The sequence below is a fragment of the Merops nubicus genome, unplaced genomic scaffold, assembly GCF_000691845.1.
Source record: "Merops nubicus isolate BGI_N331 unplaced genomic scaffold, ASM69184v1 scaffold693, whole genome shotgun sequence".
Lineage (NCBI taxonomy): Eukaryota > Metazoa > Chordata > Aves > Coraciiformes > Meropidae > Merops > Merops nubicus.
The window spans coordinates 40,632-64,296 of record NW_008598014.1 but is presented as its reverse complement, the minus strand read 5'-3'; the positions used below and the strand labels follow the sequence as shown (position 1 = coordinate 64,296).

The 23,665-nt window shown below is 35.8% G+C and overlaps 1 protein-coding gene across 1 annotated transcript in view; it reads left to right on the top strand.

Moving 5' to 3' along the window:
- The window catches only part of LOC103769652 (catenin alpha-2-like), a gene marked incomplete at its 3' end in the record, with an annotated part of 72,623 nt that overhangs the window by 15,057 nt on the left and 33,901 nt on the right, over window positions 1-23,665 (top strand). The window contains exon 3 of the mRNA XM_008936869.1: window positions 1,482-1,634. Within this exon, the coding sequence (XP_008935117.1) occupies window positions 1,482-1,634 (153 nt within the window). The remainder of the gene's footprint in view (window positions 1-1,481; window positions 1,635-23,665) is intronic.

The window sequence follows — 23,665 nt, the reverse complement described above, 5'->3', positions numbered from 1 at the left end:
AAAGACTGATATACCTGCAGAATGCTGTGCTGGAGCACTGGTCTCTGACACATCTTAGTGTATTTTTTTCTCTTTTTTTGCAATGCTTTGATTTACTTGGAGCAATATTAGTGCTTATCATTGTGTTGTACCTATGAAAACTACTCATGGATCAGTGTCTCACTGTATAAGATGCTGTGCAAACAGACCCAAAGGACAGATACTTTCCAGGTAGAATTTGAGTGGAATTGTTTTATAAGGGGCATTAAGAATTACTGTTCTTAACACATTGGTTGCTTCAGTTGTAATAGAAGTAAAGGGAATACCCCATGTGAACACACATGCTATTTTTCTTTGCTTGTTTTTACTGTGGCACTCAGGGTTGAATGGGAATATTCAAAGTTAGTTTTCTCCTTATTCTAATAAAGCTGAAAACAGCAAATGCATCTTGGATCATCTATTTACAATGCCTAACAATATACCAGTTTTCAGTATGATTTGGGTGTTTTGGTGACACCTTTTCTAGCCAGAGCTTCCTTGTCTGTACTACAAAATAAATTACCTTTCCTGATGTTTGCTCTAACTAAAACTGCATGATTTAAGGAGACTAATGGCTAGCCAGACTTCCAAGCTGAATAGCTCTCAGAGTGTTCTGTTCTGAATTCCCAGTTTTTCATTCTTAACAACCAAAAAACTGGAGAAAACATGCTAAAAATTTTCCTGTTCCATACCTCTATAAAGTAATCAAGTTTCCAGGAAGAATTACTTAAGATTTCAGTCATCTTTCTGGCTGTCTTTCAAATGTTAGTGAAGTTTGATGTTAATTAGTGGTTATTAGCAAGTTAGACAAGAAGTTAGTGACATCTTTCTTACAGTAATATTGTTTCAAACAGATGTTTTTGTGAAATAACAGGTGTTTAATCTTCAGTAACTTGTAGGGTGTATTTCCTTTTGGAATAAATTGTAACCTGTTTTCTAATCCACCTGGAAAATGATTAGAAAGGTTTTTTGTTTGTACCTGTTAGATATAGTTGAAAAAGACTACGAAGCACAAGCCATGTGCTCAATGAAATACAAATCAGTGCAGGAATTAGAGAAGGCTTAGAAATATTCAGGCTAATATTTTTTAATAGTTGCTTAAAGTTAAGCTCCTTAATCCATACTTGGCCTGTAAGTGAGCTGAACTGATTTTTAAAGTGGTGTGCAGCTTTCAATTCTCTTCAATTTCAATTCTCTTTCAATTCTATGGATCCATTCAGTCCAGCAGGATTAGATGTATGTCAGCATGAATCTCAAGAGGGTTTTGCAGGCCTGTAAGTGCTTGATATTTGTAAGTTTGATATTTGTGTGATATGTAACTCAGAGGAAAGGAAAAAGCCCAAGCTCCCATACAGCGGTGTGAGATGTGGCACATCAACCTTTAGATAGAAGTAGCCACTGAGTATTATGAATATATATGTTGATAATTCTTTTATTTACTGCCCTGCTCTCTTTTGTCCCAGCTACGGAAGGCAGTAATGGATCACATATCGGATTCATTCCTGGAGACCAATGTCCCTTTGCTGGTTCTCATCGAGGCTGCAAAAAGTGGTAACGAGAAAGAAGTGAAGGAGTATGCTCAGGTCTTCCGTGAACATGCCAACAAGCTGGTGGAGGTAAGTGACCTTATTGACACAGCTAGTTTTCCAGGAGAGGCAAGAAAAATTTAATATGGGCTGAAATTTTACAGGTAGTATTTCTGTAATACAGGTTTCAGGTTTTGGTCAACTTTACCCTGGTGATTGCCCAGCAGATGTCTGGATGACTGGCAGAATGGAGCACATGCTGTATTTGAGTAGTTCATTAAAGCAATGAAACATGTTAAAAATGGTGTTTCCAGTATTTTAGCAGATGTTATAAGCAACAAGAAGTAAATTTCAGTTCAGCTTTATTAACAGTACAATAGATCTTAGTGTCTAAGTAAAAAGCCAAATAGGTGCTTCACAGTAGTGTGTCTGGTACTGGCCAAAGGCTGCTCTAGACTTGAGCTTGTCAGTCTGAACTAACATAGGGAAAAGGACATGAAAAAATGCATAGCCTTAAGACCATACTTACTCAGAAAGGTCTGTATTACACATGCACACGTGTATATATAGTATCTTCTCTTTCTGAAGAGATGTGCTCTGTAAAGTCAACAAATGATGGTTTCAGTTCTTCAGGGATGATAGTGAAATAGCTCTGTTCTACCATAACGAGTGTAAAACTCAAATTTAGTTACTGATTTTGAACAGTTATTTTTAGGTAACTCACCAATAAAACAATGATGATAGTAACAATAGATGTCTTGACCATAATATTTTTATTCCATTTAGGTTTTCAGAACTATTAGAAACAGATCCTTAATTGATTCTTCTATGTTTCTGACATCTAGTACAGGCCTGTGGGTTCATCTCTAATTTTTTCCAAGGATGGGTTCTTTTACATGGATCTTAGTGTCTTATCTCTAAGAATTCTTTCTGGTTTGGGCAATAAAATATCTTGAAGAAATTAACTTCTAATGCAAGTGTAATTTTGAAACTCAAATTTCAGGTTCAGACTGCACAAGAAAATAAATATTTGGAGTAGATTTATGTTCCTTATGCACTGGATTTTTGCACTTAAAACAGTTTCATAGTTTTTACTTAATGATGCACAATGGCATCTTAGCAGATGGGCTTCCATGGTTTTGTGGGTCAAGTATTTTGCAAATAGTAAAATGTAGTTTAAAGATGAGACATCATCAAGTGACTATGAAATGCAAGATCCTTTCCTAGGCAGAGGGCCAAAATTGCTTGCTAATATATGCAAACACAGTTCCACCAAAGTATGTGGAGTTGCACTTGCTTATGCTAGAGGAATTTGGCACTGCAAATCCAATGCTGTGAAAAGTCTAGGATATTAATCATTAATTTTAAAATCGGAATCTGAATTTCTTGGATGTCTTGCCAAGCTCAATAGAAAGTCTATCAAAAGGTCAGGAAAAATAACCCCTGTTTTAATACTTCTTCATGTAAAAGCGACTTTTTACCATTCTGAGGAGAAAAAATGCATATCTGGATATTTGATGAATACAAATGACAACATTTTCTTTGCATAGTCAATACACTTTCAGAAATACACGCTGTAAGAGTGAGGCTTCTGCAAGTTAACTTTCTTTAATAGTCCATATTACAGAATGCTTAATTCTTCTTTTAAGAGCTGTTTTCATTATTTATGTATTTTCCCTGCCTCTTATCATAACACTTTGTCTTTTGCATTTCACTTGACTTGCTATGATATGCCTCGTTTGAGAACAATAACTGTGAGGATGAAGTCTCATTTTTTTTTCATAGACAGTCACTGACAACCACTTTTGTCTATGAGTTGTTGGAAACCCAGAGTAAGGTGTCATACCATGAAACATGAGGCTTTTTATCTGTGATACCTATGTTCAGAAGCCTTCTTCTCTTGGGCTTCCTCCAGGGTCCAAGGAGGCAGAGCATCTCAAGAATGAGACTCAGCTTAACGATGACATAAATCATCCAAAATTATTCATTGTCATATGGATACTTGAAGTAAAAAATAACTATATAAATAAAACAGAACAGAATTTAGATGGTACCATTCCAGGCTTGGATGGCTAACTCTTTCTTCAAATCAACACTCAACAACCATCTTTCAGATCTGGCTTCTGAAACTGAAGTTAGAGGACTGATGGTGACTTTCCTAGTCATGATCTTTATCTCATAAATCCCTTTAATGTTTCTAAAAAATTTATCTCCAATGATTGAAAGTCAGTAAATGCCTGAATTGTATTGCTGCCTTCAAATGTGACCTTGGGAAGTCATTTAATTTCTGTATCCAGGTACCTTCGTTTGGAGCATAAGGTTAATGACAGATAATTCTAATCCCTACCACACAAAGGCTCTTGACTGATAAATTGGCTCCGATGTATTCACTGCATCTATCAAAGTTCTGTGTGGCAGCCAATTAAATAATTTTTGTTATTCTGTTTAGTAAAGTTTCCTTGGTTTAACTGTTGGTCTTTGGAACTGTCTCTTGCAAAAATAAGTTATTAAATACAACCAGTGTTTGTGGGAGATGAAATCCAGCATCCAGCAAGCTCTTAAGAGCCATGATAGCAAGCTGTTTTGTTACTTTCAACAGGTAACATCAAAATGTTTAAAATTTAATGAAGAACTGTGAAAACTGTGATTATAGGGCCTTCTAGTTAAATTATTGGTTTGGATCAACCTTTTCATCCTCACAATGATGGAGAAAAGTCCAAGGGTTCTACTGCTGATATAAGTTTTTGAGGATTTTAATATTTTTGTGGGAGGACTTCACCATGTGGTGATCAGTGAACATTTACCAAAGTTAAACCCAGGCTTTATTCTTCCTTGAAACTTATTTCCAACAAAATTGGAACGAAGGGGAATTTTGTTCTTTAGCATGAACTGATGCAGCAAATTGAAAACTTGACTAGTAGAAGAACTGTGTTAGTCAATGGTTTATGGTGATTAAACCTTGAGGTAGTGCAAGCAAATCAATAGGATCACAAGGTTGTATGGTAATTTGTAGCAGGTGAAACCTAATAACAGCATTTTTTTTTTCCCTTTTATAGTCTTGTTGTCTGTTAGGCTTGCAGGACTCTAACTTTCTCCTGTCCATGTAATTGCCACTTTGAAGAGGATATTGGGGTAACTTTTGTGAGTTTAAGGGATTTGCTTTTATCTTCTACAACATCAAGGAAAAAAGCTCGTTTGGACTTTTCTGAGACACTGTGCAGGCTACCCTTCCTTTTCCAAGAACTGTATTATTTCTCAGTTCCCTAATTCAGATTGATTGCATGTTTTCCCATCATAATGTGGAAATGGGCATGCACACTGCAGACAGGAGGGGGAAAATAGCTACTAGCATGCACAGCACACAAAACAAGTAATTGGACTTGCTCAGTGGCCTCTGCTTCCTTGATTTTGGGATGAGAGGAGAGGGGGAGAAAAATGTTTAAGCAAATTTTACTGCGGTAGTAAATTTTACTACAGAATTTAATCTAGACTTAGCTCAGCACAGAACTAATACTCAACCCAGTCTATTTTTTTTTTCACTCCAGAAATATCTCTCAGTAAAGCACAGAGAGCATTTGGCCCATAGGGGACACAAAGTTAGTCTTTCTCTTAGGGAGTGAAGATCATCTGTGTATATCTGAAATGCACTTCAGATTACTGGAGCTCTGACAGTTTAGTGTGGCATTCTAGCTCTCTTTTAGGAGGTACTAATGATCTTCATAAGGAATATATAATGGTTTGTTTGTGCTTTTGTAAATATTATGTAGGGTCATGAACTGAGTTGGATTTTCATTTAAGACAAACAAAACCCAAAGTAACAAGCCTAAGAGGAAAAAAATTAGCTCATTTATTGCTGCAGCTTTAGTTCAAGGAACAAAAAGTGTTCCTACTGATACATTGCACAAATACTGTCCATACTTGCAATGTTCTATTCTTTAAGTGTGTATCACTGCATTATCAGAGCATACAACTAGCTGTTTGCTTCTGGTAATGGAGAAAGTGTCAATATTCTTTCACAGCTTCTGTATCCAACTTCCATCATGAAAAATTTATACATCCCTGGGTTTCTTTTTACAGACTGATCAGCTTTTATTTTCATATTTGTCTTTTTGTTGATATTAAGCTAGATAAGAAATAATATTTAGAAGCTAGTAATCCTTTGTTCTAATCAAGGAGTGTTAAGAAGGTCATAGATTAGTTTAATTCAAGTCCTTCAAGTTCAGAGATTTTATTTGAAATTCAAGCTGTGGGCTACCTCTGTGTCCTAGTGTTTCATCTGCTCATTCTAGTTTTAATTTCCATCTCAGGCCTTTCTTCCCTGCTTGGGCAACAGATGTTCTTAATTCCTAGTAAACATCATGAGTATATTGACAATAGCTAAAACCACGAGCCCAATTATCTGCAATGAGAGCATGAAAAGCTTGAACTCTTTCCATTTATTTCTGAGTCCCTGCTGCAGCCAGATCTACTTAGTCCATCTCTTCACCTTGGAGGTGTATATTTCTTAGAGGCAAAGTGAATTCAAAGTCTTTCAGGATAAAAACTTTCTGGTAATGGTATGTCATTGGTGAACTTTTCATGCTGGCTTCTTTACTTACATTAGCCACTGGATATTGGTAGTCCACTGGGATCTATGCCAGTTTCATCTGCTGGCTTCTAGATTAACACTGAAATACAATCAAATTACCCTCTAGAAAAAGTAAGGCACAGAAGTTCCTGCTGCTTTGTGACTTTTTGAACCTCATGTATACCTGTCCCTGAAGAAGATAGGTTATTAAAGGAGCTGAATAATCAGTGTCTACTATTCCAAGATTGCTTTTGCCCCAAAGCCATCTCTGCCTTAAGCAATATGGGTCCATCTCTGAGGCTTACAAAATCTGCTGTAGGAGCAAGCAGTTGCAGAGCCTGCCTGTGATCTGCAGGCTGCATCTTTAACATGGAGACATGGGTGAAATTATTTAATTTGGCAATGGAGAATTTGGCTACAGCAGATGCTGAAGGCCCTGGGTGCTGATCCCTCAACATTGCCCTTAGTTTTCTGGCGAGACTCAGGAATCCAGGATGGCTGAAAGGGGAAGGCGCTTTCTTATCTCATGGCTGCTTTGGCAATATGGTTCTGCTTCCAAAATTTCTTCCCACTAATAAACACCCAGGTAAACAAGCACACCAGAATTTATGAGACTGTTAATATTATCCTGAGTAATTATCTTGTATTCATTTGTCCCTTTCCTTTATTCTTAAATTGCTAAACTTCTACATCTCATAGCAACAAGAATAAGATTGAAGGATAATTTTATTTGTTCATACATTTATGTAATGTACATAATAAGCAAATGCTACATAAACTTAGCAACCTGTGGGTAATGATTCTTTTTTTTTTTCCTTCCCAGAAGGAGAATATAAGATTTAAAAAAAAAAGGCAGTAAATTGCTGCAGAATCTCCACGTCAACCTGAATGTGTCTCTGTCTTTGAAACTGTAGACATAAAGCCAGTGCTGTGCTGGTTCTGCTATCTGATTTCCTACAGGTCATCATTCATTAGCAAATGATTGTATTATGTGGTTTTACACACTGAAAAAATGCTGGAGGATTTTTAACAAATGACAGTGTGCTCTGGCCACTTCACTTCTTTTGCTGTAATTCTTTAACATATCTTTGCTTTGTATACTTTATTTGAATAAGTACCTTTTCTCCTCGCAGAAAAATTTATCCAGTATTTTCCAGTTAAATGATTTTTTTTTTACAGTAATTAACATTTAACCATGCTTATTTACAGCCTCTGTAAAACAGATGGAATCCAATTGCTCCCTTTTTAATCACTGAGTAATTTTTTTTTTTCCCTTTTTAATCACTGAGTAATTTTTTAAAAATTATTTTCCTAGTAAGTAGCACCTGCTTAGTTAGGGGCTCACCTGCCCAGTCTGATCATGCTCCTGTGCTATGGGATTCATGTTGTACATTTTCCCAAAATAAAATGAGTCCTACATTCTCCACTATCCATTTATGTCTACTATCTCATACAGTCCAATTACACAATAGCCTATATGATTTAAAACTTGTTAATACTTCAATCAAGTGGTCTTGGAACCATTTTAACTGACTATGTAAATTATGGATTTAACTCCTAGCTACTTGTTTGACTTTGTAATCTTGGTACACTAAGATGCCATACAACATCTGGGCTGAAAATCATCCTCTAATTAGTCCATGGGAAGAGCTGCTTCGAAGGGAGTGAACCTGTTAGTGGAAGTGGCCCTCTGGAACTTAAATGTCCTTTTATTTTGAGCTTAAACACTTCTGATAGACACTGTTTTTATTTACAGCCGTTCCAATATGTAGAAGCTCCCAAATCAGATGTAAACCTTCCTTAACTGCTCTCTCATCAATGAGAGAAGTAAAACTAGTTGTTGGCACAGGCATTGCTCTCAAAATTGTGATGAATCCATGGCATCTGTGTGCTCACATGATGTAAAATTCCTACCTGTATGACTCCTTAGCCTACTCTCTTTAGCAGCTAGAATCAGTGCTGTCGGGTGTATAGTTTTATCTATCTTTGGGTTTTTTTAGGCTTCTATTTTTTCAATATTTCTTTTCACTAGGCAGGAAATATGAAAGTTTCTTTACTTAGCAGGTGAAATTTATTGCCATCGTTTTGCACTGACCAATCTATTTGGTTTTTTTGGCAATGTGGAAGAAAGTGATCTCTTACTCCCAGAAATTGATTGCAACTGGAAGTGGAAAGTTCATCAAGTCGTATTAACCTTTGAGAGAGGTTAATAAAAGATTATGATAACTGCCTGTCCTTCTGATAGTCATATGAGGTGTCTTGCTTTATTCATGTCATGTCCCTTCCCACTGACTATTCTGTCTATCAACTGGAAGAAGCATTTGTTAGAGCAGGTAGGGTGGTCTGGAATAAGCTGCACAGTTGTAGCTAAAAGGTCCAAAGCTTAATCTGAGCAAACCTATCTCATTAGACCAGCATGGTTAGGATATATCAGGTAGAAATAAAACCAGTGCCACAGCTGGCTGCTTCTAGCTTTCTTGTCTTTCAACCTGTTTCAGATGTAATAAAGTCACTGGAAAAGTTTTCAGGATGAACCTAGACTGAGGCTCCTTTGTTAGTGTTAACTTCCAGACTTGTGTTTTTAATATTCCACCTATCTACCCCAAATCTTTATTTTTATTCTCATGTCTTGTTTTATAAGTGTTTTATGTGTCTCAAGCCCTAACCATAACTGATGGTTTTCCCAGTTCCTTTCAAAAGGGTACTTCAACCTGTACTCTAGAAGCTGCATGTCTGGATTAATTTTTGCTACTCAAGACAGGGGAATAAAAGAAGGGAAGAAAGATGAGAAGTTATGCTGGTATTCCAAACTCACAACAAACTAGGAAATAACACAAATAGTTTATTTTGCTATAAAGAAAGGGAATTTGTTGTCCATGGTTTAGCCATTTCTAGCAAGCAGGACAGATATAGGAGGGGCTAGAACTATTTTTTGTATTTTTTGTCTTCTTAAGACAAAGTTCTATACTTTGAGTGCAAAGTACTTTCTGAGTAAACTGAAAAGAGCATTCACAAGAAAGTAGTGAGTCAGAAATAAAGTATTCAAATATGCTTAAGCAATCAGCAGAAGATGTCCAAGGAAAGGCCGTAGCAAAGGCTCCAGGGCAGGATGGCGTGTTTAATGATGGAGTTTTGAACTGATATTAAAGAAGAAATTGTAACCAAGAAATCTCATTATCTTGAACAGAAGTCATGGCAGCTTTTAAAATAAGAGTGCAGTCTAGATATATGTGGCAAAATTTCAAATATAGACCCCTGAGTAATAAAGCTTAATCCAGAACAAAGTATGCAAATGCAAAAAAACCAACATCATTTCCAGATACTGATATTGTAGGTACACTAGAATTGTGCAGGAGTGTCTGTGTTGCTTTAGCTTATGCAATGTGTGGATCATAATGTATCTTATCCTGTATTTTTTTCCTGTATCCAGGCAGATAGATTCTAACAAGTGTTATGATGGTTCATCCATCATAGGTATATCCTGCTGCTTCTACTACAGTGTCTTTTCAAAGTTCTCGTGGTCGAGAGGTACACTCATAAGTTCACCAGACTGTGTTTGATGGCACACACATCCATTTCACTCAGAATATTTACAGTATCCTGGTGTATTTATTATTTAGGAAGACCAAAACTCCTCTATTCTTTTCATTAGAAACCTTTCACTGATACTAAATCCATAATTGATTGCACCAAGTAACTTTTCCCTTCTGTACTAAGGTTTGTTACTCTATCTGTAATCTAAATATGGGTATTTCTTCCCTTTTTAGCCTTTAAAATTTGTTCTCTACCTTTCTTAAGAAGGACCTTTCTTATAATGAATCTGGTCTCAACACAGAGACGTTTGCAAGTTGTGATCCAGCAACTCCCTAACTTTAGGCTGTTAAATGAGATCCTTTGGTCTCTTCCTAAAAGCTGGGTTTGTGTTTGTTTTGTTTGGGGTTTTTTTCCCAAAATTTTAATTACCTGTGTGACTCATCTCTACACCAAATGTTTTTTTCCCAGCAATTTCACGAGTCTGTCTCTGTACAAACATAAAATGCTCTACTTGTTCTTAGCATTTACTAGATGGAAGCAATACCTGAAGGCATAGTGTTTTTTCGTTTTGCTTGAATAAAATCTTGTCACATCAGTATGTTTTGTATTGTTTCCTGGAATTCCAAGTGTTTTCAGTAATGAAATGCACATTTTGCTTAGGTTCAGTAACTGTTGTTACTGTTTTCACACCTGTAGTCTAAGCCTTGGAACGTCCTGTGTGGCTTTAAAAGATTTTTCTATCAAAATAGAACCTAGAGATAACTAGCAGGATCAGATAAACCGTGTCTTTGTTTCCCTCAGGATAGCTGTTACTTGGACAAAATTTACATCACTTACTGGAAACTTTTGCTACAGAATTGTATGAGGGACAAGGTTACAGAAATCAGAGTGATGCTATGAATGGACACAGAGCAGACTGGGAGGTCTACAGGGGGAAGAGAAAGTCTTAGGGTGAATGTTCAGTGAAGTTATTTGTGTTCTTGTAATGCTGCTCCAGCATGTCAAGCATGTGTGACACTACTTTTTTTTTTTTTAGTTTACACATTTATTTTTAATTTTTTTTTTTTTTTTTTACCAATGACAATCCATGGATTCAAAAAGAATATTCAACATTCCATGTAGCTATGGCTCTAGAAAGCAAATATTCTCAGTCGTAATTTTCCTAGGTAAAAACCTGAGCTCAGTTATGAAGAAGAGAAAAAGAAAAATCTGTAGTGCTTCAAACCTGATATACCACACTAGATAAACAGAATACTAAACTCATTCAGGAAATATCTAGATATTACTGAGTAATATACTATAATCCTAATAACAAGTTTTCTTAGTGTTTGAATATGTATTTATACATCAGTTTGGAGATAAATTAAAAAAAAAACAAAACCAAAACCACAACCAAGCACAACCACCTCGCTATTGTTAGAATAACATAACAAATGTATGGAATATATTTCAGTAGAAATTCCTTTCTAAGATATTGATAACAATAAAGGAAGACTGATTTCATGGCTTAGCATGAAAAGTCATTGGTTTTATTGTTTTATTTCCAAGCTGAAGTTTTTGAAAATAAAATAAAATAATTATATTTTCTTCAGACTTCCAGAAAGATTTTCCTATGGCCTAAGAATGAGCATGAGGAACTTCAGCCTGGGGGCAACTTAAAGAACTTAGAAGTCTCCAAGAAAAGGATTTTAGCATGAAAATGTAATTCAACAGTAAGTTTAGTTTCACAGTACACAGGTTATAAAACTTGTGTTTTGATGATCCTGAAGTGCTTCCAAGACTTAAGTTCAGGAAAAGAGATTCCATAAGCCTTAATCTCCTTAAAATATGTGATGCTTGAAAAGCACAAGATATAAGGGAGGAAAAGTCAGGATTTTATCAATGCCCATACTTCCTGCAGTCAAAAGGATTGCAGGATAGAGGTCTTGCTTCTAAGAGATGAGACACTTACAGGCTAGGGATATCACCCTAATGTCTGGGTCATTATATCTATGTGAGGAAAGTGGAGTCATTGCTTGATAAGAACCTTTTCTCCTAGATCCAAAAGCAGCACTGATGAGTGTCTCTTTGTAGTGTGAAATTCCACAGTTGTACCCTTGAAGGCACTAATTAAATGACTCAAGTATTTCTTGTACTTATTTTCATTACAAGTAAAATTCTTACCTATAGATAACACAGAATATGTAGCAGATCAGCTGCTACCTTTCCAACAAAACACATACTGTTCTATAGCTTAAAGGGATTTGTAAATTTTACCATGCCCAAGGAAGCAAGTTAAGAGCAGCCATAAGATCTTAAACCACTTTTTGTAACATGACTGGTAAGTCACATGACTATGCTTTTGTTGCAAAAATTGCTCTTGCCATAATGTCAGAAGAAAGATGAAGGCACTGAGCAATGTATATTAACAAAAGAATAAGGAAATATCCTTTAAAACCTACAGAAGATTTTAGAAAAGGGAGAGGGAAAATGAGAAAGAAGCAATAATGGTACATTATTTGACTTGGAGGGTAACTTCTGCTGTGGGATAATTATTCTTGCTGGGATGCCAATATATCTGAGTAGAGTTTATGTAGGAAAGGAAAAGAGCTGAGGCTTTGTGTTATCCCTCTCAGATGATAGCAATATCAAAGGACATCCCTGTTAACAAAAGAACATTTGGGGTATATTCTGTGGTTTCAGTTATAAAAATTGAAGCATGCACAACAAATGGTAAGAATAGTTGCTACTGACCTTACTTTTATAATATTATAGAGTATTAAATCTCTAATCGTACATAGTATTGAAACTAATAACAAAATTAACTTGTAAACAACTGGTTTAAAGAAAGTCCAACACTTAAATAACACAAGTAGGAAACTGTGACATTTCACATTCACAATCTCTACGAGAAAGCAAGAGGAGATGAAAACTGGCAGGTTGGGCTGCTCACAGGTATCTCAGTATTACTGTAGTCTTTGCCCATTTCATTGAGTAATGTTAAGTAGATAGGATGAATAAATCACTGGCAACCTTATACAAAAGGTTCTACATCAGTGCAAAATATTAATTATACTAATTTGTGACACATGATTTTCAAAAGCCTAACAGATAAAAGCATTAAGACCATAAATCATTAATTTAATCTGATTATTTTCAGTCAGTCTTTTATTTACTGTCTGCTCAATTAAAAACTGAGGTTAATGAATCTTTCAAATGTACTATAATATTCTAGTATTCATTATTTCCCTCCTCTACACCCCAGGTAAAAAATCTTTTTCTCCTCCTCGTCACTTTTTGGCTTAGAGAGGAACTTCTGAGTCACACCATATATTTTCATTTCTGAAAGTCGCTGATAGCAGTTTTCCCATCTGAAATGATGTACAGAGAATGAGATGGCAAAAAGCCAGAAAGCAGCAGGAGCTCTGGAGTGTAATCTGCAAGTACAGTTTTACCTTAAGCCTAACCTTACATCTTTCTGTTTTTGCCATATTTTTTTTTTTTTTTTGCAGAAGTTAGTTTCTTTCTCATCCCCATCGTGGCCAAAACTCATCTTTTACTTCAGTTTTATTTTTAGTAAAGCTCAGAATTCTGCTGAGAAACGTAGATGTCTTTCCCCAATTCTGAATTTGCTGATTTGCAAACAAGGTGTTATTTAAATAGACCCCAAATTAGTTGCACTCATCAGAATGATTCATCATCTTTATACAATAGAGTTACAAATACATAAACTTCATCCTCAATAATTTTGCTGAATATGATGCCATTCCTTGTTTACACCTGCCTGGTTTACCTTCATAAAGACTTTTCTCCTTTAAAGAAGAATTATTTCCCACAGCCTCAAAGCAGGAGAAGAACTACTTTTATTCCTTCTCATTTTAACAGAAATGTTTGGTATTTTGCAAGCCATAAATTACCATATAAAACTAGATGCTTGGTCGGTGTAAAAATGACGTCTTCTTCCATCTTCAGAGGTCCAAGGTCAGTCTCCATCAACCAGGTGTAGATCCAAGACTTCTGACTTGACAGAACTTAGAACTAAAGCAGCTCAGCTTGTCTTGGGATTTGGATGATGCCTTTTGCCTTAAACACCTTTTAGTGCTCAAGAGCACTGTCTTGCATCAGATTTTGTTGTTGAACTCAATGCTTTTTAAATTTAATCATTTATGTTATCTCCACTTTGTATGTGACATCCTAGAAGGTGAAATGATTTGCCTGGAGTGTGTTGGTGGACCTGGGGAAGATCTAGAATATGTAGCTGATCACTGTGATTTCTATCAGTGATTTATCAGTGCAGCCTTTGCACTCCTCATTCCAATTTCTGGATTTTAACTGTAAGATCTTTTTTATTTCAGCTGAGTTGTTATTTACATATCACTAAAATGGTAAACTAGATATAAGTGAGCAAAATGCTTCAAACATTTAGAAGCCATTAGATACAGCCTACACTTTATATAAGCCAGGAAAAGTAAACATAGTATACTTCTAGGATTAATTTCAAATAGCTAGAACCTTTCTAACATGCAAGATGAAATTAGTTCTGCCCAACTTTTGCCTTGGATTAGTTTTTTAGCTTTTTGCATGGTTGTCTATACCCTTTGGATTGTCACTGTGGAGAGAAGTACTTCTAAAAGGTGTTTCTTACCATACCAAAGTAGGGCTATCAGTCAAAATATGTGGGATGTACTGACTCTGAAGATACCTTTCTCTCTTGTGCAGCTTTTTAAGGATCCCTTTTTAGGGATCCACCTAACTTTTCGACAGTTAAGTAGTAATAAATTCCTTTTAGACAGGTAATGCTGAGTTGCATATGGTGAACCTCTATCTGCAATGACAAAAGTCATGTCTGGGGTAAAATATTTTTGACATGGAAGTCACTGCTACTGCCTGTTTTGTACTTGTAATTTTGCCCTCAGTTACTTGCAGTGAGGTTATGTTCTTGTAGTTACCTTCTTATGAAAGCCCAGAATGCTTCATGTGCATCAAATTCTTCCCTTGTAATAACACTATAATATCAAGTCTCTTGGAAAGTGAGATAACCAGTGGCACATGTTGATGCTCCCCTTAGACACATTTTCCACCTCATGCAAACTGAAGATACATTTCTGTAATATTTTCTTTCTAGCTGCAGCTAAAGAATAATATCCTGCAGCTACTGCTTGTGGTCGGGTGAATCTAACCTGTTTGAGCTCTCTGAGTTTATTTTAATCTGCAGTGTCTGTTAAAGATGCTTCTGTTTCCATCTTATGTGCATTGAAAACTGTCTTGCCTTTGAACTGTAACACAACAGATGGGACACAGTGCAGCTTGGCTGACCTCTGCTTTCAGCATTTAAATAGCTAAACTGATTTTATCACCATAAAATAAGCTTCCAAGAACTTCTTACTCTGTAGACCAAGCTAACAAGTGCCAGTTGCAATCCTGTAATTGCAAGAGGTGAGATGCCAGATCTCATAACAATTTCATGGGATTGGAAGATACTTCCATTGATTTCAATGAGAACCATAGGGGTGAAATGCCTGGAAAACTTACATTTTCCTGTAGGACAAGGAAGCCAAAATAACCTTGGTAGCAGTGCAGGTGAACTTTTAGTGTGTGTTTTGGAAGTCATACTCTTATTTTCCACTATTACTGAAATGAGATCAAGGCTTGCAACACTGAGTCCTGATAAACTGCGCTGAAAAGTGGTCAGCATGCTCCATCTCAAGGCTGTCAGTTTCTTCAGAAAGTTTCTTTATTAGTATCATTGTTCTGTTGTTTTCAGAGCTTGATGACTCCTTTTTTCCTATTATTTACCCTCCTTGTAGGTGGGATTGTAACATCATAGACTACCAGCTCTAAAGCTTTAGCAGACCACATTTTGTTTTTCTGCCAGAGGCTTCCTGGAGGAACTCAAGAATATCATCCCCTCAAGAAAAATAAACACTAAGTTTGTATATTTATTGTAATGGGAAGATTGGAAGAGAGCAGTTATTAAAGAGCAGTTAAAAAGGACACTTGCCCCATACACTTTGGCTTCTGGTAGCAGAATGAAGGTCTCATTAGCAACTTTTACCCTTTGTCAATGATTTTTTTCCTTTTTTAAAACTTTAACACTGATTATTATTACACCTTATGTCCAGGATTCATTTTTCATGCATGAATTTAGGCTCCATCCTTCCAGCTCCTATCCCATTTGTTGGGCTGAAGTGTGGATGCCTTTGAATCAACTCATGCTTAGGCAAACACTGACTGGGGTTTCAAATACTTAAAAAAAAATAAATTACATAAACCAATGGGCATATATTAAAAATATTTCACACATTATTTACAAATATGCAATGTTTATAGACTACTTGCTTTTAGAAACAAAATAATCTGAATGACTGAGATAACACAGCAAGACACTTGCATACTTGTTTCCTTTGGGCTGCTGTGACTATATCATGTGCTTTGTAGGGCCATTGTATCTGATTTTAGTTATTTTTTTTTTTCAATTATGCTAGCTACAAATGTTCTACACATAGTTACAGATGTAACTGTAGCTCTGTGATGATCTGCCAACACAGACATGTGAAAACTGATCTTCCTTTAGCAAATGTGAGCACACTGTTTAAGTCTAGTTCTAGATGGCTTTTTTTTTTTAGTGTTTTTCAAAGAAAAAGGACACAACAGCTTTATGCAATTAAATAATAAAGATGTCTTCCACCACAGTTATTATAGTAGGAAAGCAGAAATCTATATTTTCACTTATTCTTCCTGCTCTCTACAGGTTTTTCTGCACAGGTTTTAATACTTGTTTTCGTTCTTCCCGATTGCCTTTTCCTTCAGTAATATAATAAATAAAAACAAGCTCTTGTGTATTCTTCTTCATATCCTATACTGTAATTATGGCATTTTTGTTGTAATATTGATTTGGAGGGAAAAAAAGCCCATCTGCATTTCTGTGCATGAAGGAGAGGAAACATGAATCTTACAAAAGGGAATTATTTAATCTTTATTGAGATGATTTGCAGGAGAAAGAACATAGTGATTTATAATTCTGCTTTCATTTTAAAAGAAACTTTATTACAAAGTTAAGAATGCATGTATATTATCTATAATCTTCAAGAAGTTCTTGTGATGGAATTAAATTTCATGTTTGTACCTCATTCTGCAACTCTGTCAGACTTACTTGATAATTATGATGATTATTTTTTCATCTCAGTGTCTGTTTAAGAGAGTTTTTCATTGTGTTAGAAGACATTGAGGGCAGAGTTCTCTTAAACTCTTCTCTTGGTTTATATGAGATCCTGCACTTACCTAGTAGAGGAGAATCCTTGCAATGTAGGTGCAGGAAGCTGTCTGTAAAATAACTAAAATAAAAAACAAAACCTTTACAATCCTGCTTATATGCTCAATGCTATACAAACAGTGCCACAAAAGACTATCAAGAATGGTAAATCATCAGATCAAATTCTCTAAACATTCCATATTCTAACTTCTAAATCCTATCCAATTTCTAATCTGTAAATTCCAGAAATTTTCCAAGTTCTGTTATAGATCTAAATGGAAGGTGAGTCCAGGATTTCATTGCCAGAATGATCAGAAATCTTCTAGATTTAATTTTGAAGCTTTAGTTATTTTTTCCTCCCAAGCACTTAATGCATTTCTAAAATACTATTGTAGCTTTCCTATTTCCTCAGCCTCCATAGAAACTCATTGTAACTTTGTGGTCCACAATACTTTTTTTAATCATGTGACTGTTCTAAGCAAAATTTTTACAATGGTTTGTACTGACAACTTAATATATTCTTTTTAATTATCACTATTGATACTTATTTTTTTTCAACCTCTTTATCTGCTCCTGTGTCTTGGATGCTTTATCTCTGATCTGGTCTGGCTAATCCTTAAAACTGATTACATAAGGATGGCTCTTATGACAGATCATCATCTGTGCTATAATTCCTTACGATAGATCAGGCAATATAATTTCTATTTCTGCTTAATCTTTTCCATACTCTGCAGTTTCTTGGTCTGATGGACATTGAGGTAATCCATGTTCCTTTGGCAGTTCCTCAGAGTTAAATCCAAGCCTTTTGGCCTCATAGATACATGTATAACTCTGAATAAAAGAGGATCAAAGAGCTAATGCATGAGCTGAGACCATTCTTTAGCACTATAGATACAACATCTTTCTGAAAACAACCTTTTACATCCCTTGCTACAGGAATGAGTTAGATTTTAAGACAAGAAGGATCTATTGGGAGCACATGTATAATCTAACGGGGTGGGGACAATGTTCAATAACTTCTGGAAATCACTTAGTGCCTGGAGACATCTTGTAAGATTGTCTTCTTGAAAAGAAGGGCTTCTACCCAAAATACCATTTGTTGAGGTCAGCACAGGCAGAATGATGATGGCAGAAGCAAGGGGTACTTAATCTGAACTTTTTTTTTTTCCACCTCATTTTTTGGCTGTGCAGTTTCAAGTATTCTACAACATACTGACACGTATTTTGTCATGTCTGTAGCCTGAAAAATCTCAGGAATTCATAAAATGTCTGTGAAGCTCAAACTCTCAGGTAACTGATGATAATTGTTTGATAAATATACTTGTGTCTGTATTATGTGACTATATAAGGTTGAAAAATGGCAGGATGGTGGAGAAAAATGTCAATTCAGTGAAAAATTGGCAGAAAAGGGATCTCCATGGAAAAGACAGCTCGTTTTGTTAGTTATGACAGGCACTAATCTGAGCACTAAGAGAATAGCCTTGACAGAAAAGGCTGAAGATTGTAGGTGGCAGGTAAAATACTGAGTTGATTTGCATGGTAAGAGGTGCAGCCATTCTGAAACTGATGCAATTAATCCCTACAAATGAACACAAAGTCTTCTGAGCCATCTAAAAAAAAATATACATTGGGGATGTTAAATACAGAAATGCATACTGTATATTTACAAGTTTCAGTTACTCTGGGAAAATCTGAAATGAGAGAGAAGCTGGGTGAAATTCCTCATAAAAATGTTTTCCCAGAAAGAAATGCTGTTTTAAGCCAACATAAACTATTTCTGAAAGTTTATTGAATTTGGCCAATAGAAATATACTTGGTGTCAACCTGAAATAATTTTTTTTGTGATTAGTTTTCATTGCAGTCACTGAACAGAAAAAGAAATATTATTTAAACAGCTATATTTTTTTTGGCAGACATGTCACAAACGGATTGTCTGTCTGGCACAGTTTCTGTATTTTTATTCTCCTATTAGGAAATGTTTTCTATTTTATATTAGGAAATAATTTTGCTGAATCTGTCATATATAATTTTCATCCCTCACCCATGTATATATTTTACTTACCTAACAATAATGATCTGCAGGAAACATGCAAGGACAAATAAAGGTATTAAGAATATCTTTGATATTTTGTGGGAATTCTTGCATATTTTAGGAACTTGGGTGTGTTTCCTGCAGTAGTGTGTAATATCAAGCATAATGCCCTGACTAATTCCTGTTGGAACTGTTTTTTCTCAATCCCCTTCATTTTTGTTTAGTTAATATTGTTTAATATATTCTTCATTTCCTTCGTTAAATTATCAGGGTTGTTTTTTGTAAACAGCTGATATACTCCATTATGAAAGCCAAAAGGCTTTTCTAGAAAGACAAATGAAAGATTAGCTGTGAGTTTGATGAAAAATAACATATAGATATTAAAGAAAATAAAACTGATGTCAACACTGTATTTAATGCATACATTAGGGGAAAGAAATTACTATAACAGAATGATATGCCCTTGGTTGTTTCTTGGTGAAAACTTATTTTAAGGTGTTCAGTGAGCCACAGTTGGCCAGAAACAGAGAAAACATTAAAAGGAAACAATTTATAATGTTCCATTTCTTATGTTTTTCTTTCTTTTTACTTTGAAGTCAATGGACACAATCTATAATTTGAGACAGAAAGGAAATCCTGCAAAGATGTATTTTACATATGCTGAAGGAATGGATTATCTTTATTTAATAGAAAAAAAAAAAATAAATTAATCTAATGTTATAGCAACCAGAAAAAGTGTATATGTTAGAGTTTCTAAATCCTGTAGCAGTTTAATGCAGGTTCATACGGGACTCTAGACATAAAGGATGATGTGTAATTCTGTCTTTAATTGAACTCAGTTTTGCTAGATGTTGGAGAAATACAGCAATAAATTAAAAAAAAAAAACTGATTTTTGTTTTCCTTTTCCTCTTTGAAGTATAAATAAATGGGTATAGTTGCTTTGATTTTTCAAGAACTAGAATTTCCTTGCATTGGTACTTTTAAGTGCGTTAGCCTGAGTTTTACCAACGGATGACTGTGTTTTATTTAGAACTCCATTTGAAGGAGGTTCTGAATTATATGTAATTGGCTGTATTTTGGTTCAGAACAAAAACTTCTCTTGTTTTTCACTGAATCTTTAAGGTTTTTATGCATAGTGTTAAAATCTCAGTAGAAAGGTGGCAAGTGTTAGTGTTTGTAGCCCGGTGGTTAACAGAGGTTAAAGTTTTGGGTTTGTACACCTTCAGGCAAAGAATGGAAAGAGTTCTAGATGTCTAAAAATTAAGTTGTTGTACAAAGATGGGACTATATGGCTGTTGGGAAGGTGGAATGGGACAGGATGTGTATTCTCACCTCTTGGAAGATGCAAGCCTTTAGTGCAGAGGTTTTTCCCTTGGTTCACTCGTTTGTGCTGTGGGAGCAAAAACAGCTTGAGATTCTGTAAAGTTAGTTTCTTGCAAAGTGCTCTGAAATCCTGAAGTTTTGGCCACTAATGCTGAATTAAAAACCTGTGTTTGTTTGGTTACAGAAAGCAATAATAGCCTAGCTGAGATCTGAGAGCCTAAGTAAGAATAGCGTTCTAGACATTAAATGAGTGGATAAATATGGAGAAAAAAATATCTTTTAACTATACAGTTTTTTATTTGTCTAGAGCAGCTAAGTTTCAAATTTTTGACATTATAGACAGAAGCTGAGCCTTCACTGTTCCTCCCTCCAAACTTTCATAGCCCTTCAGAACCACCTGATGTGTTGAACTAACTTGGAAAAAATAGTGTAGCAGAAAAAAAACCATGATACTTATTGTTGCTATTGTTGCTTTGATACTTATTATTTTGCCTTTGTCAGTACTTCTCCAAATTTAGACCAGTTAATTATACATTATCTACCTCTTTACAGTGGACTTGAGGTTTTAGCTTGTTAAAGAAGAGAACTGCTTGACAGCAGCAGCTGTGCTATCAGTGAATATTAAGGAAGATGATTATCTTAGGTAATTTGAAAACAGCCTGTGTGCCAGCAGTCTGGAGAAGAAACCTCTAGTCCCACAAATCCTCACAAATTGCTCTGAAGTTTGATAGAATAGTTATTATTTGGGTTGGGTAGGATTTTTTTTTTTAAATTGTCTTGTCCACTGTATAAAGGAAAGAGTTTCCCTCAGAAGAGCTGAGAAAACAAGAGAGTTTCTGTAGTTAATAAATAACCAGCTTCTATTATGCCAATTAAATGCTAGGCAGCTTGTAATAGGTAGAGTCTTAGGGAGCTGCTTGAAGCTTGTGTTAGTGTTCACAAAGATGATCTGAGGGCTGGAACACCTCACCTACAAGGACAAGCTGAGAGAGTTGGGGTTGTTCAGCCTGAAGAAGAGAAGGCTCTGGAGAGACCTTATTGTGACCTTCCAGTGTCTGAAGGAGGCCTATGACAAAGGCCTTCCTCTGTGGAGGGACTTTATACAAGGGCTTGTAGTGATAGAAGAGGAATAAAGGGTTCAAACTGGAAAAGGGGAGATTTAGATTCAATGTAAGGAATAAGTTCTTCACTTTGAAGGTGGTGAGACGAGGTCCCAGGTTGCCGAGGGAAGCTGTGGATGCTCCATCCCTGCATATGTTCAAGGCCAGGTTGCATGGGACTTTGAGCAACCTGCTCTAGTGGGGGTTGGAACTAGATGATCTTTAAGGTTACTTCCAACAAAAACCATTCTATGATTCTATTTGTTCTGCCTCCACCAATGCTTAGGGAGCTGTCTGGAAGCCTGTGGTCTAATATACTGGCTCTTGTCTGGAATGCAGGCACATCAGTCAGTCTGTGGCTGCTCATTAGGTTGGTTTTGGGAGTGATTCGTTTTGCTTTTCTCCACTTTGATACCACTGTGGTAGGGACTAACTACTGCTTACACTCTGACCTAGACATGCAAGGAACTGTATGGGTCTCGTGGAGGTGAGAGCACAGAAGTGCAAGTAAGGATTGTCAACTTTTGCTATTGTATAGTCACCTTACATATACTGAGATGAACACAGAGCCATTTTTTACCCCAAAAAGAAAAGCAGTACTTCCCTATAGGCCATTTAGGAATACAAGAGTGCAGTTCAAATGTGAAGAACATCTCACTAAGGCTAATGAGTGACTCTGAAAATGGATAAAAATGCTTCAGAATACTTTGGAATCTTTCATGAAAGTACTGTAAGCTTTCACAGGTATATATGGGCATCTTTTTTCAATTCCAATTTCCACAGTGTTTCTCAGGAGAAAGAATTGTCCCTTGAACACTCCCAGCAGCGTATTTGGCATTTGCATGAAGACTGCAGGGTAGACTTCAATTATACTGCATAAATCCAGAGTAAGAACCCAAGTTCAGTCCAGTATGTCTAATTATACCAGTGCAGATGAATGCAGTATCTGCCCTATATTCTATTTAGGATTTTCAAAAGATTTATTCTTAACTGGCATGCTCATTTGAATGTCAGTGTCAAATGTCAGTTTGAGTGTTAAATGTTAGTTTGTCTGCTGTTTGAATTTAGGTTCCTTTAGTTCCTGTAGATGAAACTGGAATTTCTCAGCCTGTTGAAGCAGTGTAGGGTTTCTTCCCTTCCCTAACTCGTGTGAATTCAAATAGAACATTTTAAAATATGAAATATAGAAATGTATATATATGAAATATAGAAAGTCAAGACTTTCAACTTGACTGTGTTTGTGTTTAAACCATTCTCTTGAAATGACATTGATAGATTAAATGTAAATCACCTCTGTCTTGCCTTCTCAAACAGAATGCTTGCCTAAACTAGGAATAACACAACATGGAAATCAGCTGTTCTGTGAACTTCTAAAATGAGTAGAGCTGATCTTCAGTACACCGGTGTTTTCTCAACATGTGTTCTATTCAAACATCCTCAGCACAAGTCCCTTTACCATTAATTATGTTAGGGTTTGACAGCTAGGAAAAGACATTTCAAGAATTTTTGTTCCATACTGATACACTGAAAATTAGTTTTTCTTCAAAATTTTCATAATCAAAATATCCTGAACAGCTGCATGAATATCTGTGTCTCTCTGTGTGTTAGGTTGGGTTTTCTTTTTTGTAATTTTAGCAGGTGAACATGCATTGCAGCAACATATTCACAGCCTAATTTGAATGGGACTTCTGTGTTACTACACAATTATGTATGATTTGACATTGTTTCTTGATGTGTTTCTTAAGAGTGTAGTGTGAACGTTAGTATAATAGGTAGCTGGTAATAGCTTGCAAAATATTTGATTGTCATTCTCTCAGGAAATGTATTTTCTCAGACAAGAGCTGCCTAGGGTGGGTTATGTTTCCATTGGCACAGAAATGGAGTTGGTTTCCTTCTGTTTATGCAAATAAATGTTTTCAACAGCTATTATCCTCAAACTACTGAGCTGATTCCTCCTGTCACTTGTCCTGATTTCAATCAGGATTAATTCTACTGAAGTTGATGACTATATAATGCTATAAATATAGAAAGAAAAGGTTCAATGATTTGATAGCAAATTCAGATTATTTTTTTAAGAAAATTAGAGTAAAAACTGGTAACAAAAGTTCTTAGCAATGGAAAAAGTGCAACACGTGTAGCCATTTGGGAATCACTATCTCAGAGATGCAACCTCATCATAGGCTTGCTTCAGCTGCACACTGTCAGGCCACTTTTGCCATTCCTTCCCTTGCCCTTTCATCATGGCAACTGTCAAGGGGCTTAAAGACCTAAAAGAAAATTGTAATGGAAATAAAATAAGAATTAAAATAAATAAAATAGTAGATTCCTAGCAG